At 43.9% G+C, this 17,786-nt stretch overlaps 2 protein-coding genes across 7 annotated transcripts in view; one reads left to right on the top strand and one right to left on the bottom strand.

Moving 5' to 3' along the window:
- Nucleotides 1–631: 631 nt before the first annotated feature.
- MRPL14 (mitochondrial ribosomal protein L14) lies at nucleotides 632–16,640 on the bottom strand. Of its 3 annotated transcripts, none has more exons than XM_053382886.1 (3): nucleotides 16,536–16,640; nucleotides 7,548–7,643; nucleotides 632–1,197 (listed from the first exon to the last, which is right to left on the bottom strand). In XM_053382886.1, exons 2-3 carry the CDS (start codon nucleotides 7,619–7,621, stop codon nucleotides 834–836), a joined length of 438 nt encoding a protein of 145 aa, XP_053238861.1. In that variant the 5' UTR covers nucleotides 7,622–7,643; nucleotides 16,536–16,640; the 3' UTR covers nucleotides 632–833. The 3 variants fall into 3 exon arrangements, with proteins under 3 accessions (XP_053238861.1, XP_053238860.1, XP_053238859.1); XM_053382885.1 differs by lacking the exon at nucleotides 16,536–16,640 and adding an exon at nucleotides 15,937–16,034; XM_053382884.1 differs by lacking the exon at nucleotides 16,536–16,640 and adding an exon at nucleotides 15,914–16,021.
- The window catches only part of TMEM63B (transmembrane protein 63B), a 74,836-nt gene continuing 73,224 nt past the window's right edge, over nucleotides 16,175–17,786 (top strand). For 3 of the 4 annotated variants that reach the window (XM_053382878.1, XM_053382881.1, XM_053382882.1), the window contains exon 1: nucleotides 16,175–16,329. The gene's annotated coding sequence lies outside the window, so the exon portion shown is untranslated. Of the gene's footprint in view, nucleotides 16,330–16,560; nucleotides 16,636–17,786 lie in introns of those variants that run through there. The other variant, XM_053382879.1, reaches the window with a different exon arrangement.

Genomic DNA, 17,786 nt, shown 5'->3' on the forward strand with positions numbered 1-17,786 from the left:
TGAAATCCATGAGGTCCGTGTGTTTTAAAATTACTCTGGATTTCATCTACTGAAATAAAATAAAATGGAATGCTACCTGCCAAGTCACTGACACAGTCCCATTTTGTCACTCAGAAGCATGCACACCACATTTGCATGTATTAATTGTTCGTAACTGATTCTGCTTTCAGTTTTTCACAGAATCTGGAATTATTTGGCAAGGACTGAAGAAGGGGGAAGCCATGGAAATCCCTCCCCCGATCCACTGATGGATTCCTTTCATCAACCAACAGACGGCATTGGATACCACCCTTGGTGGGGTTTTAGTTTTTTTCTTATTTCCTTTCTGTTGCTCTTGAACAAAACTACTGGCTTAATGTTTTGTTATACAGTCAGTTATGTATTTTGTTTTTGCTGGTTGGAGCCTGGACAAGCTCAATATTTATCAATACATAAAACGTATTGACAAATGTTCTGGTTTAAGAAACAAAGAAAAAGAGAGAAAGAACACAGACAGGACAAATCGGGAGATTAGCACAGGATATTAGCTAGTCTGCTCCTCCAATTGGGTCATATCACATCTTCTGCCTTCCCTAACCCTTCTGCCTCACCCTGCCCTCCCCAAAGGCATCAGCCACACAAAACAAGCTACTGGATTAACAATCTTGAGCTTTAATCATATCATGTCGCAACTGTCACTGAAAAGGGCAACAATATGGCTTTCAAAAAGAAATCTTGACGTGTTTTCAACCCATATGCCGATGTGAAACTTCCCCTTATTACTGTTTTATTTAGGTTCAGAAGGGTTTAAAGCGGGGGGGACAGTACTACTTAACTGGATGTTCCCTTATTTGTCACACGAAGTTCTGGGCAATGGCCAACACTTTCGAGAATTCTTGCCGCTTCCTCAGCAGAGAGGGAATTGGGGTTTTGATTCTCGTCCCTACTGGGTTCCCGTTGTCTTCAATGAGCACCACGTTGTTAGAATCAAACCTGGGAGTCATGCGAGGGCCCGGCATCTTGTGGCCAACGATTAAAGCCTTTTTCTTCTCCCCTTTGATAGCCAGAAGGATCTTGTCGCCGACTTTGCCCACTCCGTTCTTGTTGTAGACATGGATGCATTTCGGAGGCCGGTGGTACGGAGTGTTTCCCAAGGCGCTGTTATCTACAACTCGCACACGGGTCATCTTCTGTATTGCACTGCACACGCCGCTGATGCTGCCAAAAGATAAGTTCGAAGGCAATAACAAGTCAGACCAACGGTAGCAGTCCCAATCAAGGACTATCATGTTCAGAAACATGTGCCGTTACTATGACCTCCCTCGCACTCAAAAAGCCAAAAACTCTAAATACGCTACCACAAAGGCAGTTTAGTACATTTAAATCAACAGTGGATAGCATGAGAGGGTCAAAGGGCAGCTTTTTTATATATAAAGCAACCCAAGAAATGCAAATAATTTCAAACTTCTGCCCTTCACAAAGTAGCTTTCCACACCAGCTTATCTACTAAGGAATTGCTAGCGTGTGATAAGAATTGCAGAGGATTATGGGAAGTATTCTAGGGTGAACAGAAAGAAGCCATCTCACAAACAGAGGGTTGGGATGGGGGGAGAGTGAGCCCATTTCAATGTGAAAGTTGATTCCTCACAGAAACCAGATGCTGATAAGGAAGGAACTGGTCTTGTGGGTTTTTCTGTCTTCCCCCTAAACTGTGAAAGAATTGTATACAGAGCTGCCAGCTTATATATATTTCATTGGAAGCAAGTCCCACTAAACTCCATGAGGCTTACTTCTAAGTAAAATGGATAGGCCTGCACTGCTAAGACTCAAAAGGATTCCTGAACTGTTACCATCATGGCTTACTATTACAAGTAATGTTTACTCATTCAGTATTTGTAAAGCCATACAATTATTTGTTTATTTTTACAGCGAGATAAAACACACGCTGGGTGATCCTTCAGTCAAATAATTTTCTGAAATACTTTTTTTTTTTAGCTATAAAAATTTATACACCAAATCACCGAACATTGTTCAGAAGGCAAGCAAGGGATTCTTAAACTACAGTACCTGGTACTTAGGGGACCTAATAAGGATTTGAAACTGGCTTCTCTACTAGAATGTTAATTTCTCACAAGAGACTTCTGCTAATTAGATACTAGTCTGACAGGTTTTCCTGGAGTTTTGCTTCTTTTTTGCCTCTTCTAATAAAGAGGAAAGGATTAGAGAAAGGGAGTCTGGTTGGTGAGAATCCATAAGTGACTTCTGAGCACTTTCTCAGCAAGGAAAAGCAATTATTTTTATTAAAAACAGGGATTAACCAGACAAATTAATGGAACACATCCAAATGAGATGTCAGATTTGTTGATCAGAAAACATATTTCCATATCTCAGTTCTCAATATCACCACCACTTTTGGTAAATTTATGAATTGTTTATCTCTTAGAAGCAGTTCATTTAGGACACCATTGTTAGTTTTTTTAAAAGAACTGAGTGGCCTTCTTATCAGGAGGTCCATTCTGTATGATGTCTGAATTGGGCCTTTAGTGTTGTGGCACCTGCTCTTTGGAACCCAGTTGGTGTTGGATTAGAAATTGTATTTATATACGTAATTATTTCTATATAACTTTTAATTGTACTGTGAAAGACACCAGAATGCTGACTCAAACAGAACAGGCCTTGAGAACCCACTATGGCATTTGTTTATTTTTAATACCCATTTCCTCTTTAGCAACTCAGAGCATGTGGTACCCTCACACATGACCCCTTCCTTGAGATCTGCTTGCTTCTAGGTTGAGACGAAAAACAATTACAGACTAGATCCTCAATCTGAGTTATGACTCAAGCTGAGAAAAGCACTGCAGCAAAATTTGAAAACCTCAACTTTAGAACCACCTCCTGCCCCCCCCCTTCAGCTTTCAGTGCGTGGGAAATAATAAAGTTATTACTATCAGTGAATTACTGTCTTCATTCAAAAGGAGAAACAACTAGAGAATGATTGATGGCTTTAAAGCACCAACATCCATGCACCATGCCTATTCCATGGGACCCGTAAGTCTCCACCTCAGCCCAAGTGGAGCCCAAGGGCTGGCTGAAGTTGTTGACTTCTGCTCCATCCTTCTGCCTCCGTGATATAAAGCCAGATAGAGGAATTAAAGCAGCACAAAACTATTTAATCTTTAAAAGCTTGTACATAGCTCAGTGAAGGAGCACATGGTTTGCACACAAGGGGTCCCACGTTCAGTTCCTTGATCTCTCCAAGGAGGGTTAAGCAATCCCTCTCTCTGAAATCCTGGGCAACTTCTGCCCGTCTAAGCTAGAGGGACCAATAGTTGCATATGTTTCCAGGTCTGGCATATCTGAAGAGGGCAGAAATGCAAAATGGCAACATAAAGCCAGACAGACTAGAGCCACAGATTTTTGACAAACCTAGGCAGCATCTTAAAAAGCAGAAACATCACCTTGCCAACAAAGATCTGCATACCGTATTTTTTGCCCTATAGGACGCACCTAGATTTGGGGGGGGGAATAAAGGGGAAAAAATTATTCCCCCACCCCAGCCCCCAGAACAGGGAGCTCTCCGCAAGACGTTGGAGGCCAGCGCGAAGTCGTGCCAGGGTCCCACAGCTTGCAGAGAGCTGCGGGAAGCCCGCTCTGGGAGCTTGCGGGGCTGGGGGCGGGGAAGCCCACCGCCAGCCTCCAAACCACGTCGGGAGACAGCGGGATGGCACACTGCGCCTCCCCGCTGTCCCCCGAGCTTGCGGGGCTGGCGTTGGGGCTCTCCTGAAGCCTGGAGAGCGAGAGGGGTTGGTGCGCACCGAGACTCTCCAGGCTTCAGCGAAAGCCTGCATTCGCCCCATAGGACGCACACACATTTCCCCTTCATTTTTGGAGGGGGAAAAGTGTGTCCTATAGGGCGAAAAATACGGTAGTTAAAACTATGGTTTCCCACTAGTGATGTATGGAAGTGAGAGGTGGACCATAAAGAAGGCTGATCACCAAAGAATTGATGCTTTTGAATTATGGTGCAGGAGGAGACTCTTGAGAGTCCCATGGACTGCAAGAAGATCAAACCTATCCATTCTTAAAGAAATCAGCCCTGAGTGCTCACTGGGAGGACAGATTGTGAAGCTGAGGCTCCAATACTTTAGCCACCTCATGAGAAGAGAAGACTCCCTGGAAAAGACCCTGATGTTGGGGAAGATGGGAGGGCACAGGGAGATGGGGACGACAGAAGACGAGGTGGCTGGACATTGTTCTCGACGCTACCAGCATGAGTTTGACCAAACTGCAGGAGGCAATGGAAGACAGGAGTGCCTGGTGTGCTCTGGTCCATGGGGTCACAAAGAGTCAGACACGACCAAATGCCTAAACAATAACAATTAATTGATGTGTATGAATGAAGAGTAACATATTTGAAGACGGTTCCAGAAAGTGTACTGGCCTGTGGGACAGAAACTTACTATGCACAGCATCTAAGGAAATGTGCACCTGTACACACTGAGATCTGCAAGGGAAACCTGCCCGACCTCAGTGCCAAACTAGGGCCTCAAAGCAGTTCCCACTTTTTGTTTACAATGCCCACTCGAGAAATTCATGAAGAGCCAGTTTCTCTCTCAGGAACTCTCTTATACCACAAAGCATTCATTATACAATGAACCGCAAAAGTCAAGGGTCTTTGTTCGCTCTTGAACATGAAGGATTTGGCAGAAATATTCCTCACAAAAGAGTAGCACATTAAATGCCGGGGGGGGCACATACCTGTACCCATCTGAACTTAGGAACATTTTTGTGAACATACAAAGAATGAAATATTGCGTCAGACCATTTAATCCAAGCAGCCCCATGCCTACGACTTCAAACACCGATGGCTTGACAAGGTCTGAGGCAGGGATCTTTCCTTGCTCTGCTACATAAAAAGCCTTTTAAGGGAAGATGCCAAGAATAGAACCTGCCTACAACAGGAGAAGAATATGGCAAGGGAGGGGAAGAAACAGATTTAACCCTTATCTATCCCAGGTACTTCTGCAGGTAAAATAAGACTGTGCTCACAGGTGTCATTGATTTCCATTGCCTTACATGTATGTAACTGCACAGGGTCCCAAAAACACAATGAAAAGCTCATATTTGTATTTGGAAGACTCTTGTTTTTCAGCCTACTGCTTCTAAAGGAGAAATTTTGCAGGGGAAAGGATATTACAGTGCTTTTTTACTCTGTTGCTCTGAGTTGCTATAAGCAGTCATCACCTTTTCCCATCACTATCTCTACTTTGCTGGAAGTTTCTGCTCTCCAGCTCCTTGGCCTGCAATTCAGTAGCAGGAAGTGGCACAACTCCAGGTTCACCACACAAGAAAATCTTTAATGATCCCACCTGTGGGAATGGTTTTCCTGTGCTTCAATAACGTGAAACCACAAAGTTATAACTCCTCTAGTTAAAAATGGATTGAAGGAATTAAAATAAATGCCTACAATGATATTTGACCTCTTTTCTCCTAAGAATGTATTTCTCACAAACATCAGAAATAAATAAATTCACAATGGTTGGTAAATATGCCATATGTAAGAACTTATTCTCATACAATGGAAAATGTTTGCAGTCCATATTTTTGTTCCCTACTACCATATTTTTCCGTGTATAAGACTAGGTTTTATTCCTAAAAAATAATGTCAAAAATTAGGGGGCATCTTATACACGGATACATCTCCCCCCCCATTTTCTTAAATCTGAGCCCCCCAAAATAGGGGCCGTCTTATAAATAGGGGTGTCTTATAGACGGAAAGATACGGTACTTTTAAATTATTGTTTTATTGTTAATGTTTGACAGAGGGCCTTCTCAGTAGTGGCATCTGCCCTATGGAACGCCCTCCCATCAGATGTCAAAGAGATAAACAACTATCTGAAGACATCTGAAGGCAGCCCTGTTTAGGGAAGTTTTTAATGACTGATGTTTTAACATATTTTTAATCTTTGTTGGAAGCCACCCAGAGTGTCTAGGGAATCCCAGCCAGTTAGGCAGGGTACAAATAATAAATTGTTGTTGTGGTGGTGGTGGTGCAGCAATAGAACTTCTAGCACATTGGCAAAGCTAAGCAGGGTCTGGTACGGTTTCAAATTGAATGGGAAACTCTGTGTTGAGATTCCTGCACTGAAAAGGATTGGACTAGATGACCCTTGGAGATACTTTCCAACTCTACAATTCTGTGAGTCTAGATAAAATGTCAGGAAAAGTAATACATACATTAAAAGTGATTTTAAAAACAATAACAACTGCCCTTTAACAGAAGCCTGAGACCCAGAATCATACCATCAGTGTCTCTCCATCCTACGAAAATTTCTAGGATGTTAAGCTGCCATGTAATTTTCAAGGCAGAGAAATAGGGCTAGTGCTTATTAAAAAGTCAGCAACACATTATATACTGTTATTAGGAATCTCATTAGCTACAATCGCACAAAGGAGGGTTTAGCCACATTTCCTTATGTAGGCAGCCACTGCCTCTAAGAAAGCAACTCACAGCACCTCAAGCTGTGGCAATTCTCCTTCTATGGTCTAGGAAGACCTGCATGGTGCTCAGAAACTGCCTCTCCTAGCTCTGAAATAGATAAGGAGACACTGCCACGACTACCACAGTGGTTGGAAGGGGTGGAGACTTTTTTTGTTTTTAAAAAAAGTTATTTATATCACACTTTTCCTTCACCACAGAACCCAATACAATATGCATGCAGTTCCCAAGTGGTCTCCCATCCAACCACTGGCCAGACCCAAAGCCCTCATGTGCCTTCAGACCATACCTTGAGACAACAGTAAGACTACAGCAAATTTAAGTCGGTGAAAGACTTCATATAGCATCCTACCACTGTGAATACTACTTGCCGTTTCCTAGCTTTTAACACAGCGACATTTTCTTCTTTGAGCGGTGCAGAAAACCATTTTTTTTTAAAAAAACAACACACACATTCAATTGCACTTTAAAACCACTGCATTATTATAAAACTTCAAGGTATTGGAGGGATGTCTTGAATGCACTAGACTCAAAATTATCAACTACTTGCTAAGCTAAACAAATTGAGATTTGTCAAGGGGCATTGCTGAATGAATTTATGAGTTAAGACTAGAAAGAAATAACCTCCAAGTGGAAATCTGTTGAGGCCCCGACTAGATTATTAAAGGACAATGCTATACACACCTACTCAGAAGAAAACCCCACAGAGTTCAATGGGACTTACGCGCAGGTAAATATAGAACCACAGACTAGAATTATATGGGAAGGGCAAAGTTAACAAATCATATTAGGACAGGAGGTGGCATATGTAAGTATAAAGATTTTTAAATGAGGTGGGATTTTAAATGAATTTAACCACTGGAACAAACCTGGAGTATTCTTATCAATAGGATAAATTCATGAAATACAGTCCTGTACAGTAAACCATGCCCAATGTAATCTTGTAATTTTGCTTATATAGAAAATAGGGAGGAGTTTGACAAATGAGCACTAGGTTTGCTTCATCTGATTCATGTGCCTGTAAATATACTCCAGAGTAAAAAGCCATTATCGGTATTGGAACACATACCTGAAATTTCGCTGATTTGTTGCTCTGTTTATTTGGGCTAGAAAAAGCTCTGGGTACTTTTTCCAAAGCGCCATCAGGATTCTGGTTTTAAAAAACCTGGACAAGAAACAAAAGATTACTAATAATATACTACTATTGATGGTTACAATTTTGATAAAGATAAATCACACTATCAATTCCATGGGATACATTCGGGAGGAGGATATTCTGTTGCAGTGTCCCCGAAAGCCCTCAAAAGCATGCATTGTATTGTTAACAAAGCGCAGCAACATTCCCTCCTCAGATCAGAGTCAGTGCAACTCAGTTACATATAACAAAAAAGCACTGCAGTGCAGCTTTCTTCTTCAAGGGCATAGATCCTCTCTGTACAAGCATCCTCCTACCCTAACAGCTGTCAGTTTTTACAGCCACTGGCATTTTAATAATATCTGTGCATGGAGAGCGCAAAAGCCCACAACTCTCAGTAAGCTATACAACGGAACCATTTAGTAGTCACAATAAATTCATTTTTAAAATGCTAAAAGCATCAAAAGATATACTAATTTATTTGCTGCCGCGTTTTAAGGGAAGCTAGCACAAACGTTTCAAACAAGTTTGGGGGACAGGGTTTTAAAAAGTATACCAAAATTAAGTTTTTATGTTTTATTTGTATACTATTTGGAATTTTTATTTGGTTTCAATCAGAAAGGAGTCTTAAAATTCAATGGGAATATACTCTTAAAATCAGTCACCAGCCAGCATAGAGCCAACTCCTAGGGGCCAAGGGGCCTTTCTCCCCCCCAAAAAAATATTTGAGGGGGCTGCCCCCCCCAGTTGATGGGCATTGCTATTCAAATTGTGCCCATGTACTACGTCTTGTGATCAATTATGCAAGGCGAGGCTTACTTGCCCCTCCTCCAATATTTTATTCAAGTTGGCACCCCTGCCAGCCAGTGATGTTTCTAGAACGGGAATCATAAAAAATTCCCAAAATGGTCTGTCCTTAGGTTATCTCCTTTGACATATATGAGCTTTTATGAATACAGCCCACTAAGCTTGCAGTGCCTTCACTTTGTTTTACCCAAGTTAAAAGGTGTATCATAGTCACTCTTAACTTTTACTTCAGGCACTTGTATGACATAGAATTTTCACTTTGGATAATTATTTTCCTAGTTACAAAGATGTAACATAGCAAAGTTGCTACAATGCAAGATTCTCTGCTACTTTTCAGGTTCAAGTGACCCACATGGGAGAAGAGAAAGCACTTTTGGCACACAGAGTAGCAGTAGTAACCACACTGCTAGAGCACTAAGCACTAAAGGAAGCGAATGCATTAAAATGTTCGTTCTTAACTTCTGAAGCACCACAATTATCTGCATTCCAATGATATGCTTGGGGGGAAAAGACATTTTCTTTCACCCACTTGTCCCCCAGTGATTCTTGCCACATCTCCCTCTACAGAGTCCTAAAGACAGTCTTCTCCAACTGGCACATAGGGGCAAGTGTGAGATACCCAAGACAGGCAAGGAAAATGTATCCTCGCTTGTGATTTGTATTCTTCTCGCAGCTCAATCATTCACGACACAACGGTTTTGAGGCAGATGCTGACATTTCACTCCTTTTCTTCAAACCCACTGATCAAAAATAACTGCTAAATGTGAAAAGTGGTGTCTGACAGGAGAATATTCACACCACAAACTACAGATGTGGCTCCTGTAAATGGCAACCACACACAAACAGGGTGGTATTCAACTAAATTCTACTCACTGGTATTAATGGATATCACTAAGTTAAGTCCATTAATTTCAAGGGGTCTCCTATGAGTAAAACTCAGCTGAATACAACCCACACTTTCCCAATTTATGCCACAATTTCCATGCTTGATCTCTGGTCATCACTTTTGTTTTAAAAACAAGTAAGCCCCTCTGAATACTTTGAAGCAAGAAGCTATTATTTTGTCTCATTTCCCTCTGTCTTTTTATTTGGACCAAAATCCAGTTTGAATTCAAAATAAGTTGTATAAAAGGATGGAGAATAATTAGTATAAAACAGGGATGTCCAACAGGTAGATCGCGATCTACTGGTAGATCGCGGGGGGTCCGTGGTAGATTCCTGGTAGAAGAAATTTATTGGAGATGTAATTTCCATAGATGATAATCACCCTACTAGGTAATCAATCCTCTGGAAGTGCAACAACTTTGGATCTCCCCAAAAAGCTCAACAACTTTGGTAGATCACTGCCAGTATATTTTATACTGGGAGTAGATCTCAGTCTCTTGAAAGTTGGACATGCCTGGTACAAAAGAATGAAGAAAACTATTAATTAGGTAAAGAAAGTTCTAAGTGTTAAGAGGGATGCTCAAAATTCCCAATAATGTGTTTCTCACGTATGATAAATTTAGGAGAAGGATATTTGCAGGGAAAATGAAAGGCCTTAACCATTCCCTTGACCATTATGTCCTCTCCAGCTGAACTCTAAAAAACAGCCCATCTAGTGCTAGGGAGGAATCAGCACTTAGGGTGTGTATAGGTATCAAGGATGTGAAGATATGTAGTTATGTGTTCCTGGAAGCAAAATATAGGTTGCTAGGGAGCTGGGGCCTTCAAAGCAGCTTTCTACAAAATGCTACCAGCTCCACTTGCAGGGCTACCTAGAGAGGTGTAGCTGTGTAGTCTCAGTGCATGAATAAGATGGTGGTACTGGCAGTTTTGGATTTGTTTGGAGTTTGGATTCGTTAGTCGCTGAGAATATTTTGGGACAAGCTGGGCCTGATCAAAAGGGACAGGGCTCCACTTGAACTGGGAAGAAACCAGATTGCTGATGCTTGAAATAAAAAAGATGGCAGAGCAGCTTTTAAAGTGATTGTTGGGGGGAAGCCAACAGAAGCTGAGGAGCATCCAGTTCAGAACAAATCATCCCCCAGGGATGAGGGAGGGACATGCTTATTATAATTCAAATGGGAAGAGGGCAGAGCTAGGCACTGAGATTGCTGGAGCCCATGATAGCTATTCAGAGAAACCACCATAGGTTAAATGCAAGTGCCAAAGACACTTGGAAAGAAATGCTGTATATACATTAAGTGTTTGTATAGCAATGCTAGAAGACTAAGGCAAGACAAGAGAAGCAAGAGCGCTTGGTCTCAGAGGAGAGCATACATACAGTGGGAATAAAGAAAACCTGGTGAAATGGAAGAAACCAGTGAAGCGTCGTCATCTCTGGGTACAAAGTCTATAGAAGGGCCACAAAAGGACATAATGAAGGCAGTGTCACTCTGCACTTCAAAGAGGACATAGAACTCAACAAGCAGGAACTCTTCAAAGGGCCAGATTCCTCCGCAGAATATCTATAGGTGGTGATACCAAACCCAAAGAATAATTTAGTTTCCTTCTGACCATAACAGAGAATGAAATAAAAAAGGCATTCCAAAGAGGAAGTGCTGTAGTAATGGGTGACTTCAATTACCTTCCCATACATTTGGTATATGAATTATTCAGTAGTGCAAAGAATTAAAATTTCTTAATAACTAAACTGATTGCGCACTACACAATCCTAGAACAGTTTGGTCACAAAACCAAGCAGAGGGGTTAACCCTGGACTTAACTTTAAGTGGTTCCAACAAACTGGTGCAAGATGTAGGTATTGTTGAATCAGTTTGGAACACTGATCATAGTGCTATCAAATTCAATTTATGTGTAAATGGACAATTGCCAAGAAATTCCAACAGAGGCATTTGACTTCAAAAGAGGGAACTTCCCAAATATTAGGGGATTGGTAAAAATGAAGCTGAAAGGCAAAGTCAAGAGGGTCAAATATCTGCAAAATGCTTGGAAGTTGTTTAAAAACACAGAGCTCAACTGGAATGGATGTCACAAATCAGGAAAGCACCAGCAGAGGCAAGAGGATGCTTGCATAGTTAACAAGCAATTCAAGGAAATTACTGGAAAGAGGCTTCCTTCAGAAAATGTTCTCCTTCAAATGAGAACAAAAAGTAACACAAACTTTGACAAAGGAAACACAAGCAGACAATAAGGGGTACAAAAAAGAATCTGAGGATCCCATTGCTAAAAACATGGAGAACCACCAACAACAAAATCTGAAATTAGCAGCAGACCATCACTTAAGGAGGCAGCTGGACTTTGGATGAGAAGGGTATGCTAAAGGAGGAAGGGGGGATTGCAGAGCAGCTGAATGAATTCTTTGCAACTCTGGGCCTGAACTAACCCTCTCAAGAGAGGAGTCTGAGACACTGGGACCAATATACCAGTCTGTGCAGGTAATTTTTAGGGCGGAAGAACATTCAGTTGTGTAACCTGCAGTCTGACACAGGCTTACTATCTCAATGATGGAGCTTCCTAGCATATAGTCATAAGGAACAGAGGTCATTTTAGTCATCATAAACAAGTATTTGAGCACCAAAACATTAAGTGCCACCCAAACCCAACTCCGTAAAAGTATTTTATTCCTGTCCTGCCACACAAGCAAATCTAGAACAATTCCAGAAAGTTGCATTCCAATTAGCAGAACAGTAGAACACCTAATACAGGGTGGCCTGAAAAACACCTGCACAAACACACCTTTTCTTATCTGTTGGGTCTACTGCTGAGGCCAGCCAGAAAATAATGTAACCTGCTTATAAAAAAAATGAAGCATGCAATTGCCTAAGAATCTGGAAGTTTCAGCAGCCCAAGCACGTTCCTATTTGATGTCTTGCTCCCAGAAATATGATGTGGCACTTAGAAATGTGAAGTATTGTGCAGACGTACTTTTAGTTAAGGCTCAAAAAAGCACTTCACTACTCTTGTGTAGCAATGTGCTTTTCAAGCTCTGTGAGAAGGAGTATAAGCTTCAAAGAAGCTGTATGGCAGGCATGGCCAAACTCGGCCCTCCAGATGTTTTGGGACTACAATTCCCATCATCCCTGACCACTGGTCCTGTTAGCTAGGGATGATGGGAGTTGTAGTCCCAAAACATCAGGAGGGCCGAGTTTGACCATGCCTGCTGTATGGTAGTATATTGTTGCTCAGCGTTAGGGTAACCCAGCAGGCCTACAGCCTCATCTTTCACATCTCCAGGCCCACCCTAAGCAACAACCTTGCATGCAGAGCATAGCCTGCACTGCACAGCAAGCATGACCATAGCAGGAAACACAGATATATCCATGCTGATAAACTCCAACTGCTCAATAGGAACCTACACCCTAGAAAAATGCTAGAACCCAGCTCCATCCCAGGCTCCAGAACACCCCATCATGATTGGCTAAGCCAGTTTGGAAGCAGAAAAAAGGCAACATTTTCAAGCCCTCTTGGTGAATCGTGCAGATACACATGCAACAGAACACAGAAAAATGCAGCTTGCAAGAGATTGTAGATCTTTATCTATAATTGGGGGGGATTCCCATCTATGGAAAAACCTTAACTGCACTCAAGCACCTTCCTTCTCATGTAATGTGGGTCAAGTAAATGCCTCACATGAGTGCAGATAATGGTGCACAAACTGGCTTTTTAAAACGCAACCTCACCATTTCACTTAGCATGTAGCCAGTTACTATTCCCCTCTCGCAAACAACTTTCTCATAAAGAGTTCCAGGATCCACAACATTGGAGTTGGGAGGCGGGGGGGGGGGGGAGAATAGCAAATGGAATAAGGTAACAGTTTCCCCATGGCTGTTCAAATACATTGTTGCCTGTAACTCCAGATGTCCCCTTCTCAGGAAACAGACCTTTTTCTTCAACATGACAAATCTATAGAACAAGTTGGATCCCTTCCATTTTGCAATTACCCAGATCTGTACCATTTCCACAGACCGGCTGATTCAGCTTTGGTGTCCTGAGCAGTGTGTTCCTATGGATGTTTCCTTGGAATTGAGTCCCACTGAGTTATACTTGCACACCAAATACGCGTGCACTGGACTGTGCTGCCTTAGTTTAGATAGGGTTGCCATACATTTGGATTTTCCCAGACATATCCAGAATACTGCAGTTGGCAGCAGTGTCCAGGCAGAAATTGGGAAAATCCCGACGTATGGCAGCCCTTGTCAGCAGTACTGTTTTCCCCACAAAAAAAGCTCAAAACCAGCAATTTGTATATATTTTTTTTTTTTGCGATTTCACCTAAAAAGCTCAAGAACTTTGGGCAAAACTAAAGAAAGCTCAACAACCTTGCTAAAAAAAAGCTTAACAATTTTTCTGTTCATTTTCACTGTTTGAAATATGTCAACCCTACTTTAGACATGTTTATTTAGGAAATCTGATTCTAAAGTAGCATTTTTACTGCAGTGACTAGAATTATATTTAGTGAATTGTGTACACTCCTGATTTCAAACCACAGAAAAGAGCAATTTTTGGAGTAAGAACATGACCAAAAGGTATCAAATGTAAACAATGACCACATGTACTGCAATGTGTTACACTACCTTTATAGCTTCCACAACGCTCATTGTCGGTTTCTTTTGCACAACAATCTACAATCCACTAACTTGCATTGTAAATGGAATCAGGACCAGAGTATCAATAACTTTACCTTTAATCTATTGAAGGTCTGGTTGCAATTTTGGCCAATGACTGAGGGAGACAAGAATGAACCTTAGCTTAGCAGCCTCCAGTTTTAATTATAAGGTTGCAACACACTCAGCCTCCAGTTTATTGTTAGCAGAAATCTAGCAAGATGTGATTGTTGCACAAACATGAAGTCTAAGTCTCAAAATCCAAACTTCATTTTATGTCCTTAATGCAGGATCCCTTGTCCTATAATTATATAAGGGGTTATCATTTGATTAAAGAAATGTTAGTGAACTGTAAATGTGCTGTTGATACAGTTTTGAAGGGGGGAAAGCATTCTCCCTTTGTTTTTAGATCATGCATGCTCATGTCACAGCAGGTACCATCTCTAAAGACATTTCCCCCTGTGTGAGAAGAGGAAAAGTGAAAAGACCTATAAACATACACCTGCTACCTATGGATTTGAAAATACTTGCATTTTTTTTTAAAAAAGTTTTTTTAAAATCTGATGCCCAGTTATTGGGAGCACACTTTTAATTGATCCAAAGCACATTGCAGTGTAGTCCCAAGCACTATTAATGTGATGATTTCAAAGATCAGATTTGACCAGGGATTTTGTATTTAAGAAACTGGTCCCAAAATACTGAAACAAGACACACATGGACAGAGCAAGAAGTTTCTGACAGTAGATACTGGAGACAAATGAGCAAGACGGAAGTCTCCAACAGTCATTAATATGTACTGAATAAAGATCAAGGTAGGTAAACAAGTATGCTGCAAAAGAACTGTAAGTCAAACTGAGGCCTCAAGCCGCAGTCTTAATCATTACCCAGTACAGAAAGAGCTGAATCCTGGAGACTGGGTTCAAATCTGACCTTTACTATGGAAGTGCTATGTGGCTTTGCTTAAAGTGTGGAGTACATTAGTTGTTAAAGTGTCAGGCCAGTCACTATCTGTTACCGTAACCTACTTCCCAGGGTTGAGGCTAAAATGGGAAGGGAAACAGGTCGGACATGAATGCCACCCTGAGCTCCTTTGAAGAAGGGTAGGGTAAATTTAAAAAGCACATCACCTTGCAAATTAAAAACGATGTGCAAATAAGTAGTTGTAAACACCCATGCTCATATGCGAGATCCTTTTGGATCCAAGGAGGTTGCTCTGCCTGATTGTTTACATCTCAGAAATAAATACAACCAGGCATACTCCCAAGAAAAGTGTGCATAGGACAGACACTTTACTCTCAAATAAAGTAGCAATGCCAAGCATGCAAACTAAAAAGTAAGTGCCGCTTAACTCAAGTGTAAACATGACCAAGGCTTGGGCTTGTAACTCATTTAAGATGGGGGCTGTCTTATTACTATAATAAGCCTGTATTGCCTTCAGGAGTGCTAGCTGGAAACACTTCCCGCGCGGTTAAATGGGCAGAGTATCCTGCTGCTAATGCCCTTATGCGTGAAATCCCAAATCCACCTACACGGGAGTAAATCCTACTGAAAACAGAGGCCCTGATTTGTGAACAAAGTATGATGCTGCCTTAGTAGGGGAAGAGCTTTTCGGGCATCCCGAAGGGAACCGGCTCCGTAGGGCATGCGCTCTTCCGGATCAAGGCTGCAGTCCCAAATACATTAATCTCCCCCATTTATCTATTATGCAACCCCAAATGCATTTATCGATAATGCACGCTCGGGACCGTGCAGCCCCGCTTGCTATGCACGGATGTCCCCGGGACCTTCGTCCGAGGAAGCCTGCACAGGTTGAGGCTGCGGCTGGTCTGGCCTAGGAGCCTCTTCCCCGCAAGCAGAAGCGAGCCCCGTCCCCGCCGCGGGCTCCCCTCCCACTCCCGCGCCGCAGGGCACCCGAAGGACCCCGGAGGGCAAAGAAAGACACACACACGAGCACCCTTCCAACTCACAGGCTCCTCGGGCCTAGGCTCCCTTCCAAACGCGCAGGCGCAAAGCAGCACAGCCGCGCATGGCAGGGCCCGGCAAGAAACCCGGGAGGGCGCGCGTGCGCACAGTGCGAGGCGGGTAGAGGGAGGGGAGGCTCCTGGCTTTCTCCGCCCGCCCTTTTCCCCGGTCTCCTGCCTGCGCCGGGCGAAAGGCCACGCCTCCCTGCGCGGCTCCCTCCCCCCTCCCTCCCCGCTTATTCCCGAAGCCGAGAAGCCGGAGCTGGGAGGCGCGAGTCCAGGAGGAGAGGGGAGGTTGGGGCGCCTTTTCCTCGGCGGAGGGGCGTCAGCGGGAGCCCCGCGCTGAGAGGGCGAGGGAGCAGAAAGCCCGGAGGAGCCGCTCTGCCTTTGACAAGTGAGGTAAGTCGCCGGGGAAGAGGCTGCTGCTGCTGTTGCCTGTGCCTGGCAATGCCCCTGCGCTCCCACCTCGCCTCCTTCTCTTTCCTGCCGGGCTGCAGCAATAACAGCTCCAGAGCCCCGTTTCCAAGGGCGCCCGGGACGGCTTGGCCATCCCCTTGGCGGAGCGAGACGGCTCCCGGTGGCGCCTTCTTTTCCCTCCCACCTACCTTGCCAGTGCGGTATCTGTTTACTCGCGAGAGAGCGAGCGGGCGAGCGCTGCGTTGCTCCCTCTTGCCTCGAGGTGGAACAATGGCAGCGGAGCCCAAGGTAGGGGAGGTGGCGAGAGGGTGCCGGGCAAGGTCTGCCGCTCGCTGGGCGTGTGTCCCTTTTGCAGAGCCCTGCGGCAGGCTCGGGGTGGGGGGGGGCGCTTAGCAGGCTCCCCTCCTCCCTCCGCCTCCCAGAAAAAAACCTCTCCTCCCCCCCCTTGCCCACCCAGACACAATGACAGTCGTGGGCCGATCCCGCGCGCGCCCCTCCTCTCGAAACTGGTCCAGCTGCTGCGTTTCGTCGCAGTTCTCTGGATTCTCCCGCACAATGTCAAAGAAGGGAGGAAAGGAGGGCAAGATGCTTTTTCTTCGCCGTCAGACAAAGCGGCCATCTCGCTGGGGTGTGTGTGGTTTTTTTTAAAGACCCGATCAGGCTTTGTGTGCATTGGGCAGGATGGCGTGAAAGGAGGGACGGGGTGTGGGGGCGCAGGCTGCGTGTTTCTTTGTTGCTGTCTCCCCTCTTGGTGGTGTGATCGCGATGGTGTTGCTGATGATGATGTTGCTCCGCGATGCTGCAGTCAATTCCCCCCCTTCCTTCCTTCCTGCCTTTCGTGTCAGGTGCGGTAGGGAAGGGAAAACCGAGAAAGCCATTTAAGGGACTTAACAGTGCGGTATCCTATAGACAAGCCCGCTCGGAGTTAAGCCCCACTCACGGGACTTATTCCCAGATGTGTGTGTGTGTGTGTGTGTGTATAAGGAGTGGTGTCTTTTAAGTTCTCTCTTTCGTGCTGCTTTTGCTCTGGAGATTCCCTGCTGCCTTCAGAACAGCTTTCCTCCCAACGTGATGGTTGATGGGAGTTGTAGTCCAAAACATCTGACCGGCACCAGGTTGAGGGAGGCTGCTTTAAAAAACCAAAGGAAAAGAAATGCACCAAATGCTCAGGGAAACCAGGCCCAAAAGGAGGCGGATGCAAAACCAAATCCATGTCCTATCCTGCCTTAATGTTCCCATGCTACCCTGCCTTTGCGCTGTGCCTTCTCCAGGGATTCTCCTTTGATCTAGTCCCAAAGATAACTGAGAGCAGCCAGGCAGTCAAAATACCTTTCTTTCGCCTGTGATGTCCAGATGTTACTGGGCTGCAATCCCACCATCTCTTACCATTGGCCATTCTAGCTGGCGCGGATGGGAGTTGGAATCCTGCAACATCTGGA

The sequence above is a fragment of the Podarcis raffonei genome, chromosome 3 (genome assembly GCF_027172205.1).
Source record: "Podarcis raffonei isolate rPodRaf1 chromosome 3, rPodRaf1.pri, whole genome shotgun sequence".
Lineage (NCBI taxonomy): Eukaryota > Metazoa > Chordata > Lepidosauria > Squamata > Lacertidae > Podarcis > Podarcis raffonei.